This window comes from Leptidea sinapis, chromosome 4 (assembly GCF_905404315.1).
Source record: "Leptidea sinapis chromosome 4, ilLepSina1.1, whole genome shotgun sequence".
Lineage (NCBI taxonomy): Eukaryota > Metazoa > Arthropoda > Insecta > Lepidoptera > Pieridae > Leptidea > Leptidea sinapis.
In genome coordinates this window covers 1253128-1265795 of record NC_066268.1, presented here as the reverse complement: position 1 = coordinate 1265795, position 12668 = coordinate 1253128, and the positions used below count along the sequence as shown (strand labels likewise).

At 36.1% G+C, this 12668-nt stretch overlaps 2 protein-coding genes across 2 annotated transcripts in view; one reads left to right on the top strand and one right to left on the bottom strand.

The window, feature by feature from the left end:
* The window catches only part of LOC126980016 (NACHT and WD repeat domain-containing protein 2), a 270439-nt gene extending 268388 nt beyond the window's left edge, over positions 1-2051 (top strand). The window contains exon 35 of the mRNA XM_050829637.1: positions 1265-2051. Within this exon, the coding sequence (XP_050685594.1) occupies positions 1265-1409 (145 nt within the window). The 3' untranslated portion in view covers positions 1410-2051. The remainder of the gene's footprint in view (positions 1-1264) is intronic.
* A 4490-nt stretch (positions 2052-6541) lies between these two features.
* LOC126980017 (fibulin-2-like) overlaps positions 6542-12668 on the bottom strand; it is a 54215-nt gene continuing 48088 nt past the window's right edge. Inside the window, exons 24-28 of the mRNA XM_050829639.1 lie at positions 11868-12007; positions 10711-10855; positions 9116-9236; positions 8269-8390; positions 6542-7893 (exon numbers count right to left, since the gene is read on the bottom strand). Of these exons, the coding sequence (XP_050685596.1) occupies positions 7731-7893; positions 8269-8390; positions 9116-9236; positions 10711-10855; positions 11868-12007 (691 nt within the window). The 3' untranslated portion in view covers positions 6542-7730. The remainder of the gene's footprint in view (positions 7894-8268; positions 8391-9115; positions 9237-10710; positions 10856-11867; positions 12008-12668) is intronic.

Sequence of the window (12668 nt, the reverse complement as noted above, 5' to 3'; positions counted from 1 at the left end):
CTGGCAGATGATCTCAATAAGTGGTTGTGAGAGGCAAACAGTTTCTAGGGAAATATGCTGTGCAATGCCAAACACCATCATGGGAGGGGGGGGGGGGGTGAATTTTGGCATTTTGATTCGCACGTAATGTGTGTTGGTGAAAATCGGCTGTCAATCGGAAAACTTGGCTTAAATTCACACCGTGAGCTACCGTTAAAGGGGCAAACGGGTAAGAGGGCAAGAAAATCACGTGATGGGAAGATGATAGAGATGCATTGCCAACTTTAAGGTTAGGAGTATGTTGTATGCTTGAAGGTTCCTAAGTCGCATTAGTTTGAGAAAACTGCAGCTGATAATTAATTCCATAAAGTGGCTGTGCTACGCGAGAAGTTCCTCGCAAGACGTGCGGTTGTAAAATGCCAGGGATAATGACGTGGGTGAAATTTCGCGATTTGACGTAATGGCCGTTGGTCGAATATAGCTGCAGGTAATAACAATTACGTAGGACACACTAAAAGTTTTAAAGAAAGAAACCCGACGTCTCTCAAATTCAGCAAACCATCCCCTTACGTGCTCAAGCAAGGTGCTTCTCTCCCAGAAGCATTTTGAAGACAAGCGGCACAGTCTTGCGGAGAGTTTTAGTTGCGTACTAGTAGCGTAGAACTTTGATGTGCGATAAAAAACAATTGACAAATTAATTCCCGCCAATTGTTTTTTTTATTACTAAGAAGGTTGCAACGTTTCAAAAAATATAACATTCGAAATTCAAATAGTCCCGATAAGTTAGAAGTTCAAAACTTTTAGTGAGCCCCATGTATATACCTCAAGGTATCATGATTGTATTTAAAACAATTTGTTATGTTTTAAAGTGATAACCCTCACTTATGGCCTATTAACACAATCGCCAACCGTTCGAGTGACGTATCGATGCTAAATCTTGTATGCTTTGTTCAACTCTCAGGTTGTGGCTTCACCTACAGGATCTACTTTACAGTTGATAACCTACTCAACCCCAATATTTGCATATTAGGAAATTAACTTGAGATGTAGCTCTTGCAAATCTAAACAATTTGTTACGTTTTAAAGTGATCACAATCGCCAACTGTTTGATTGACGTATCGATGCTAAATCTTGTATGCTTTGTTCAACTCTCAGGTTATGGGATCATCATCTACAGGATCTACTTTACAGTTGATAACCTGGTCCTGGGTCACGGTTCCGAATCCCGCGTAGTTCACAATTTTGTTTTCAAATTTATTTGTTTAGTGATTGTATTTTGTTCTAGAACGTTAGACGGTCGTGCCATAGCCGAGTACCGAGCTCCGGCTGAAGTCAGTGCTGTCGCGAGTGCACACGGGGGCCGAGCACTAGCTATAGCGTCACAAGATGGCTGCCTCACTATTTTGGATATTGTTGATCCATACAAATAAAAAAAAATAACGCTTTGGGACTGATTTTGTTGGATAATGCATAACACTTAGATTAAGGGTTGGTCTCCGCTGCGGTCCAAGTAGATACCGCAGGCGTAATCCCAAAGTGCGGCAACTAATACTATAGTATTAGTTGTGGCACGTTGGCGTGCCACGTTCTGTTAAACTTTGCTAATAATTGACACTTAAATACCGGTAATTAAAACTTTGTAAAAATATTACTACAAGAAATAAGAAAGACACTGGGATCGCATATCATCTGTAAGTATTTGTATTTTATTAATTTCTATCTATATAGCATCTAATAGCTGCCGTTATAAAAAAGCTATTGTAAGGTAGTGCGGTATCTAGTTAGAGCGCAGCGAAGACCAATCCTTAATCTAAGACATAACACTTTATAGACAAGCTTTCACTATTTAAATTATTTAAATAAATAATAAGATTTATAATATAATGTAATGGTTATATTATAATATATAATCATAAACTAAGAATGTATTACTAGTTTTTATTTATTAATGTGTACGTTAGCGTGTGGCTGACTGTTTACAACTTGTCAATCAAAATTGGTGACAATAGATGCGCTTACCCATTCTATCTTACTGGATCTCCATAAGAGAGTTCTTCTCTTGCATGCTTTGTTTGTCTACAGTCTACACGATAGTATATTGAAAGTCTATAGTTGAATGCCTAAATGCAAAAGGGGCACTTATGACACCTTAATTTTATTTTTGTTTTTACAGGAGAGAGAAAATACTAAATATCTATTGTTCTGCACAATGCACCCATCAGTTGAATATATGTTATTGTACATTAACTATTTGATCTTTTTCAGCTTCAACATTTTTGGATTTCTTAAAAAGGTCAAATTAAAAACAGTGACATGTGCCGTTTTTGAAACAAACAATGCACAAGTGCCCTATATGCACTTAATTTTCATAGTAAAGAGAAGTAAAATTGACATGTGCCCCTTTCACATGTAAGTTTAAAGTTAGTAGTGCAATAATATGTATAATAAAACTACAAAATTATCATAGAAACATAATTACTTATATTAAACTTTTCGCTTAATAATTATAATAAAGAAAGATTAAATTACTGGCCAGTCATATATGTCACGCCTAAACCCTGCTGATGCTTCTGGAATGTAATTTTTCATCTTTTTTAGGTCATCCATTTTCTTCTTTGCAATGGATATTTCTGTGATGGTAGACTTAGAGTAAACTGATTAGTTTTTCGCAGATCAAAAGTAAATTCAACCAAGCCGTTGATTGATTTGCAATAACACTTTGAGGCTGTTTAGCACTAGTTTAGTTTTTCAAAGTGAAACTCATGGTATTTTGAGATCATAAACTTCTCCTTCAATGCACCTTGTTGTGTGGTTTTGGATAATTTAGATTTGTAATAAAATTTTGGATACCATTCTTGTAAGTTTACGACATTTTAAAAAAAAACAGTAAACTTGTCACCAATTTGAGAAGATTTCAAAATAATTTCCTCCATGTATTCTTCCACTGCATACACTCTTTCAATTCCTCCAGTCCTCGGAATGGAAAGTATAGATTAATTTTTTTGAACAGCTTCTTCTCAACAAGAGCCATCATAAATACAGCCACCATAGCGTGGTTCTTGTTCTGGCCTCCGCAATTGTCGCAAAATAGGTTAAGCTTATCATACTCCTTATCCAAAAAGTTTTTAAAGTAGTGTAATAGAAGTGAACAAACTTCATCAGGTGATTTACGGGCAATTCCCTGATGATTCTATTCTTCCTACTATGGCTCCTGTGGAAGGTATACCACAAGTTTGCAAATGTCACGTTAAGGTAGACCACGTTGTTGACAGCTGTCTTAACTAATAAATGTCTTGTACTAGTATCCGAGGCAAGTCCACAACTGCCATAAAATCAAAACTCAAGGAAAGAATTTTATCATTTTTTTTGCTCAATTCTGAATTTTCTTATAAAATTTTTTGCTCTCCTTTGATGCACCATGAGTTCAGCTGCGTAAGTTTTCTTGCATTATCATTCAAAGATTTGTTTATCAATTTGGCTTTCAGGCTTTCGCATTCCGTGCATGCATCTACAACAGGGCGGCCAAAAGACAAGCTGAAATTATTCTTGAAATACTGCCAGTAAATCTGGTATTTCACGCCATATTATTTTACCACAGACTACAGAATTAGTTGCAGGAAGGGCCCATTTTCAAAGACAAGTGCCTTTTTCGCACTTAACCAATATTTGAACAACTCGCGTTGTATGAAAATAACAAGTACACGTGCCCATCTTAGACCAAACGGTAGGAATAGGTGTTGCCAAGCGAATAAATACATATTACAAGTTTGGGTAAAAAAGGTGACAAGTGCCCCTTTTGCATTTAGGCATTCAGTTATATTACCATAATGCTTTAGTATAATAAAACTAAATGATGTAATAAATGAGTGGACTTAAAAACTATTAAACACACAGTTTCGAAATTATTCTGCAGGTCGAAACACGTCAACTTCGTGCGCGATTTCCGACTCAAAGGGGATGTAAATGCTACGTCTACTATTTTAACTTACTAGAGTTAGACAAATCTAACCTTTTATGCTTACTTACATTTCAATAACCTATCGTCAGATAGCATTGGACTATAATAACATATATTGCACAGAACTATGGATAGATACGATCGTGTCATTATACCCGCAACTAGAGATTCGTGTGAAAACGGCCCCTAAGCATTTAGTAAAGAGTAGACTTATCTCTCTATGTATAACACACTAATTAGATATTACAGACGCAATAGTGAGATGACTAAACCCAGTTCTTTGTAGTTTTTAGTTATTTGCTGTGCCTAATTTAATTAATCTATATTTGATTTTCAAATGTAAGACAGCGTAACACGCAATACTGACTCACCTCGTATCTAACTTAATAGTTATTAAGGTGTTTTTTTAGGAAAATAAGTGACGAGACGAGCAGGACGTTCAGCTGATGGTAATTAATACGCCCTGCCCATTACAATGCAGTACCGGTTTGGATTCTTGATAAACCCAAAAATTTTGAGTGGCACTGCTGCAACATATTCATATTATTATATTTATTTGCTATAAGATGTTAAGTCTCATTTGCCCAGTAATTTCACTAGCAACGGCGCCCTAATTACTAATTAGATATTACAGACGCAATAGTGAGATGACTAAACCCAGTTCTTTGTAGTTTTTAGTTATTTGCTGTGCCTAATTTAATTAATCTATATTTGATTTTCAAATTGTAAGACAGCGTAACACGCAATACTGACTCACCTCGTATCAAACTTAATAGATATTAAGGTGTTTTTTTAGGAAAATAAGTGACGAGACGAGCAGGACGTTCAGCTGATGGTAATTAATACGCCCTGCCCATTACAATGCAGTACCGGTTTGGATTCTTGATAAACCCAAAAATTTTGAGTGGCACTGCTGCAACATATTCATATTATTATATTTATTTGCTATAAGATGTTAAGTCTCATTTGCCCAGTAATTTCACTAGCAACGGCGCCCTTCAGACCGAAACACAATAATGATTACACATTTCTGCTTCACGGCAGAAATAGGCGCCGTTGTGGTACCCGTAATCTAGCCGGCATCCTGTGCAAAGGAGCCTTCCACTGGTTTTCCGTTTTTATGACTCATCCCCTTTTTCCTTTGACACCAGAGACTAAGACCTTAAGACCTTCCTACCTAAGACTATATTCTTATGGATAAAGTGAAATAATTTTTAACCGACTTCAAAAAGGAGGAGGTTATCAATTCGACTGGTATTTTTTTTATGTATATACACCGATTACTCTGAGATTTATGATCCGATTTACGTAATCTTTCTTCGATGTAGAATAGATGCCATTTGGTCCCATAAAAATTTTAAATAGTTTGGCCCAGTAGTTATCATTTTATGAACATTTTTTATAAAAAATTTTGTTTACCGCGATGATATAATTGTTTTTTGTGTGCGGCTTTTTCGGAGTTTTCATACAGGTTGATTATATATTATAATTATTAACTGACACTAAAAAGTAAAAAAAACTGACTTCAAAAACTCAAAAGTATCAAATAATTAAAAATTTAATTTAATACACCTTTATCTTCAATATTAATAAATACTATTATTTGTATGTGCTACAAATTGATAGCCTTGAAGTCGATGCCAGCCAAATGTAGTAAGTACCTACACTCGCCACGCGTGACTTTGAGCGGGCAGACACGCGTGATAATTACAGTAAGTAAGCTGTTTATAATATTAAGTTTAATTTTGTTAAGGGCTTGGCACCGACTTACAACCTATCAATAGGTAGCACATATAAATAATAGCATTTTATTACTATAAAAGGTAACGGTGTATTAAATTAAATTTTTAGTTATTTGATACTTTTGAGGTTTAGAAGTCGGTTTTTTTAAACATAGTTTTTTTTATCTCATATAATATTAGGTTACTCTATTGTCATAATATAATCCTGTATCCTAATCACGTAAGATATACCTAAGTATAGTATAAGTACTTACATAATATTAATTAGTACAAAACGTGTTTGTGATATAATGACAATCTATAACTAAAGAGATTAATTACAATGAAGTCTTTCATTACTTTCCATATCTGTCTCATGAATTTTGGTTGTATCATTTGTTTTTTTTTATTGACAATAAGGGACGAGACGAGCTCGACGTTCAGCTGATGGTAATTGATACGCCCTGCCCATTACAATGCAGTGCTGCTTAGGATTCTTGAAAAATCCAAAAATTCTGAGTGACATTACTCTCTTTGAGACATAAGATGTTAAATATCGTATGCCGTTACTGCTTTACGGCAGAAATAGGCGCCGTTGTGGCACTATAATCTAGCCGACATCCTATGTAATGGAGCCTCCCACTGGTAAACTGGTTTTTTTTTATACAAGAGGAGGCAAATAAAGAAGCTCATGTGATGGGGAATGGTGAGGCAACCACCTATGGACATCAATCATATTATAATTTTTGTGATAATGTTTCACTTCGAGATCTCGCGTTATACTGACAACGCCATATTGCGTACTGAGGCTATCATACGGCTAAACAACGCAATTAATTGGTTTATTCGTCCGTATTATTGTCAAAAATATAAAACACCACAATTACATTTCATAAATATATTTTATTTAATCATAAAAATAACATATTAAATTGTATACTTATAACTAATATAAGCGAAAATAATATCTCTAAATTAACATAATTTAGAGATTACAAAATTATGTGCAAATACTATTTTCACAATATAACATATTTTCGTACCAATTCCTATGAAATGGTTTCGAAGTTGAAAGGCGTGTGGTTTAAATGTCTAAGGTAACAATTAAACATTATACAAAAAAAGCTATAGAACGAAAGAGAAAAAAAACTATGTGTAGCCAGGCGATAAAAAGAGAAGGCAGACATTTAGCTTACTTTCGTTTGCCGTCGTTCTTTGTGTGTGGGACAGACATTAGTTTCATGAGTTCTTTGACTAATTCTTAATATTTGACTAATGAAGTCTTGCTGTACTTGGATATTGTCACTAATTTGACAGACCGGATATATTTCCTAGTTATTTATAGCCAAAGTTGTAAAACTTTAGTGTGATAAAATTGTTAGGTTAAGGGCATAACCTCGATCATAATTTTCGCGCGATTTAATGCGACGTATGAGCTTGAGGAACTTCAGTAAAACAGCCTTGCTCGGCGATTGAGTGAATGAGGATTCTACAAATCATTAAGTACCTACATATTGATAAGACAACAAACAGTGATTGCAAAATTCATCATCAACTGGAAAAGTACTTGCAGCAATATAGTTGCGCGACTACAGCGTGCAAGCCTGCATAACTTAATGTATAAAATACACTGACCTGTATAAATACCACTGGACAGGCTGTTCCATATGTTTGACAGCAAATTTATTTGTGCCTATTTGAAGCGCCACTTGCGAGCGTCTAGAGAACTAATTTTGACGTATAATACAAATGGCTACGAGAGAAGCGTACAGTCCTCTGAGGTATTTTTGCATTTTGAATTAATTTCGTTCGTTTTCCGTGTTACTTATACTTCAGGTATCAACATAATAAAGTACATATTTTTTTTTTGTTTTGTAAACAGTTTCCAACCATCTATCGATGTTTGTTTAGCTGGGGTCGTCATCAATAGTTTAAGTACCGCAGACTCTCGCTATGGCCAACAGCGCCAAAATGGCGAATATCAGGCATTAAAGCTCTTTGACAGCCACCAGTCCAGTGGTAGAGGTCAGTGATAAAATACTTTTAAAATGATTCATAATAGCTTGATGGTCTTAGAACTCATATTCTGACACAAATATGTACAGTTTAGCAACTGCAGTACCGCCAAATTGTCCTCTGCTATACAACTCCATCGACAACTCTAGCTCTATTGTCTGTGGTCCTTCCAGAGATCTGACCAGCGATACAACGGCTTGGTGATCTGTTTGTACCAATCTGTAAGCATTACATATGTTAAATAAACTTTTTTTACATTATACTTTAATATATTCTGACGTCATGTGCACGACGTATTGCTACATCGACACCAGGAGAACATAATTATTGTAGCGGTGATAGTAATGTCTTTCATTACAGTCGAAATCATGTCTCATCCTAGCATCATGTACCAGGACTTCATATGCAGTTTAGAGGCTCATGAACAATACAGGTTTCACTTCTGACATGTGTACTTTGTACACACGCATTTTTTTTAACTTAGAATTTCCCATATGTAAGTATTCGCAATACAAATAATTCAGTCAATGACATTTAATTACATCTGACAAATATGGGTTATATACTTTGTATATACTAGTAAAATATACTCACAAGAAAGAATTAATATCCGCCTTTTCACGTACTGAGGGCGGCGTGTCTACGTTTACAAGTTTTAACTCGAATCGCATTTTCGCGTAAGACCAGTTCGGACCCCGCATCGTAAATAGATCCACCTGAAACATTATAATATATGTATCTAATATGATTAACTGAAATCTTCGTAATATTATAACAACGCTGTTTAATTTATAGTTTAAATCATTATATAATGTGTGGACAGGTACGTGTAATGACTACCTACTTTCGAATGAATAGTAGCGTAGGAAGCTGTGACTTAAATGGCTATACTTATATCAGAAAGTTCTAAAAGCAACACCAGTTTTAGAAAACACTAGCTCTATCTATAAGGCACCACCTACACGAGCGAGTGTCATAGAACATTTGTTCAAACAGCGATAATATCTCATCGCGGTGATCCTCCGAGTGGTGAGAGAGTAGTCATCGCTGTCAAATGAACTTTATTCAAGTAAACAATTGAGTACAACTAGTAGTTACGATCAAACCAGACTTCATAGCGGCCACACGGCCTCACAGCGTTTGTGTAGCAAGTCTCGTAAAAATCAAACCAATATCACTTTATTCATGTAGGCCAAAGAAATGAAACTTAGAATATCAAAAGTTTTCCTTCCCTTTATACATTTACAATTGGAAAATATTGAGTTAAACAAAATGAAGCGACAAGAAACTCATTGCTACTCTATTATAACATTTAAAATAATAGTCATCTCGAAGAAATTGCCCGGCGATAGAATGGCGGACTTCTAGCGATGCACTCGCGCGTGGAGGTAACGCCTTATTATTAAGATAAATATAGCAGCAAAATTACAAAAAAAAATACCTTGCTTTCCGGAATGTACAGTTTTGAGACGAATGTTATGAAGTTATATGAATAAGTGCTTGGTTGGTGGGCGCACTCCCAGTCAGACGGAGTGCAATATGTTTGGACTTTGGTACAGCGACTGAAAAATTAATAAAATTCATACAGAAATAAATTATTTGTTAACAAACAAGATAAATACAAGTTATACACTGGTAAATGATCATCGCAGCCCATATTCCCTTGTGACACCAAAAGAAACAGAACGGCTTAGCCAACCTTAAAAAGCGCCGAAAAGCCATGATCATCATCATCATCATCATCTACCGAAGACGTCCACTGCTGGACCTTTGTCCTGGCCTTTGCCTCCCCCAAAGATCTCCACGACGATCGGTCCTGTGCTGTTCTCATCCAACGTAATCCGGCGATCTTGACCAGATCGTCGGTCCATCTTTTGGGGGACCTACCAATACTGCGTTTCGGTACGTGGTTAGGACTTTTCTGCCCCATCGGCCATCTGTCGAACTATGTGACCTGCCCACTGCTACTTCAGTTTCGCAATCATTTGGGCTATGTCGGTGACATTGTTTCTCCTACGGATCTCCTCATTTCTATATTATATAGCATGAAACAAAAGTATGGTTCAAACCACACAATTCCACGATTACGATGAAAGTGAATTTTTTTTCACAAAATAACCTATTAATAATATGTTGACGACCCATATAGCCCAGTGGTTAGTGATACTGCCTACTGAGCTAGAGGTCTCGAGGTTCGAATCTCGGTAGGTGCAAACATTTATATGATGAATATGTAGGTTTGCTTCCAAGTAATGGATATTTATTTTTATTTATATATGTTTAAGTAAGATTATTGTATTAAGAATATCGTTGTCTTGCAAACCATAGCACAGCCTATGCCTAGTTTGGAGCAAGATATATTATATTTGTTGTTACTACTTTGACAGGTGTAAAAAATTTCATTTGCTACCGCTTCAGCAGAGGCGTCGCACAGCAGATTTGGCGTATTTATGCAGTATACTAAGTTCGCTATAGCGAAGAGTAAGATCGACTGTCCAGAGTTACTTAGCATGCTTGGACTAGTAGCGCATGCCTTTCCAATTAGTAACCCTAGCCTTTTACATACTCCCATGGCGAGGTTTAACTATCGTGCAAATAGCTTCATTACTAGATCCTGCAGAAGTTATAACGACTTATCAAATGACGTAGATCTAGATTTATTTTCCTATATCTAGTACTAAATTAAAAATAACTTGAACTAACAAGTTCTTCCAATTTAAATAATTGTATTTATATAGTTTTAAAGCGTAAAATTAAATAATATAAATAGTTCTACATAAATGTGGAAACTTTTAAGTAGCCTTCTTTAGTTTTAATTATTTCATAAGTTATAATTGTAAGCTAGCTGTAAGTCTCCCAAATATTAATAAATGAAAAAATAAATAAAGCGGCACTATAGAAGTTAATGAAATACAGTGACAAACAGCCTGCTGTACAGCGGAGTTTTTGTCAGGTACGCTTAAATAGAGTTAAGACTAGACTAAATTCATTCAATCTTCAATCAGGTCACAATGAACCTATGAATCTGATACCTACTGTTTACTTTCAAGCCTGTATCCCGGCGAACAGGTGATCCGATGGCAGCGGTATCCACCTCGTGTATTCAGACAAACATCACTAGCGCCTTCATACTTGCTACCTCTCGCACATGGCGCTATACCTGTCTCACATTCGTCGATATCTGAAAATGCGACAGAAACAGATTCTCAAACAATTTATTCGTTTAGGTCAAAAAGTGACACAATTTGCCATCTACCACCACTTTCAAAATATTTCTAGAGTAAGTTGATTAGACTTTACGGAAGAAGTTTCGATATTAAAATGCATGAAAGGCATTTATTTTCTCAAAATTAATTCCTTTAGAATTACTTTTTATGTCATATCAAACACTAACACCACTTCGTAAACAAATGGCGCTCTGAAAGAGAAGAAACTGCTCAAGAAACTCTGCCAGCATTCTTTTTTGTTAAGTTGCTGTTCTTTAAGGAAAAGCCGTAGTAAGTCGCTGTACTTTAAGGGAAAAGTTTCAATATTAAGATGTTGTTTTTTGAGGAAAAGCTGTCAATTAGATAAAAAAGTGCACAAAAAAAGAATGCTGGGAGAGTTTCTTGCGCCGCTTCTTCTCTCTCAGAGCATCTTTCTGTTTCCGAAGCGGTAGTAGTATCTAATATATTAGACATGACATCAAAAAGAATTCTAAATAAATGAATTTTGAGAAAATAAATGCCTTTTATGCCTTTTATATTAAGTCGTACTTTAAGGGAAAAGTTTAAATGGTATGTTGCTGAGTTTTAAGGAAAAGCGTGCATATTATGTTTTATGAAACCGAGTGATCGAAGAGAGTATTATTTCATTTAAATTGGATTATTATCGTAACAGGTGACTCACACTTTCACCAGGCTCCTTTGCACAGGATGCCGGCTATATTATTGGTACCACAATGGCGCCTATTTCTGTCGTGAATCAGAAATGTGGAAAAAATTTTTGTGTTTCGGCCTCAAGGTGACGAGAGCAGTTGTAGTGCCGTTCAGAATTTTTGGGTTTTTCAATAATCCTGAGCAGCACTTCATTGTAATATGCAGGGCGTATCAATTACAATCAGCTGTATGTCCTGCTCGTCTGGTCGCTTATTTTAATAAAAAAAACTGCACATACACACACACACAGTGAGTTCTACTGCTACCATTATTTACCTATACAGCTTCGCTTATCATCTGAAAGCCGGTATCCAGAAGGACAAGTACACTTGTAGCTGCCTTGCTCATTGACACATTTTCCAACGCAGGGGTTCTTTGATCTGAACTCCACACACTCATCAACGTCTGAACAGGTCCTGTTGACGTTAAAAAAGTAATAGATTAGCTAAAGAAACTCAAGAGCTGGTAATTATTTTGGTCAACAGATCTAGCTAGCTACCGGAGCCAGGCCTGCCTCACTCCTCGTGTAGGTATCGAAATATAAGTACGCGCGGCGGCCTCTTGTAGTATCAGTAGGCCAGCTAGAGTTTTGATCGCCTACTACACCGGTCCGACCGATCTGCGACCGACCGAAAAATGGAGAAAGTATATTTATCAACAAAAGAATATTGTTTTAAAATTACGATTTTATATTATACTTTTGACATTATATTTGAGGCCGTGCTGCCCTCACGGACGAGTAAAAAAATAAGGACTCCGTGTCACCTTACATAACAGTGAGGCACTAAAACAAGCCGGTAAACGTGTAAATACATAGCCCCACGCATACACTTACACAACCGATCGGCCGCCATTATGAGATTTACCATCGTCTGTGACAGATCAATTTGCGTCGCAATAAAATATTTTTATAATGCCGTCGTGCATTGTGAAAAAGTGTAAAAACAATAATACAAAAGTATTTGTGTATATATGATTATTTAAGGGAGAAAAAATTGTGTAACTGGTTTACCCCGTAACCGCACACACACTAGATAAAGGTGCTTCACTTGGTAATATCACGGCGCGGAGTCCTTT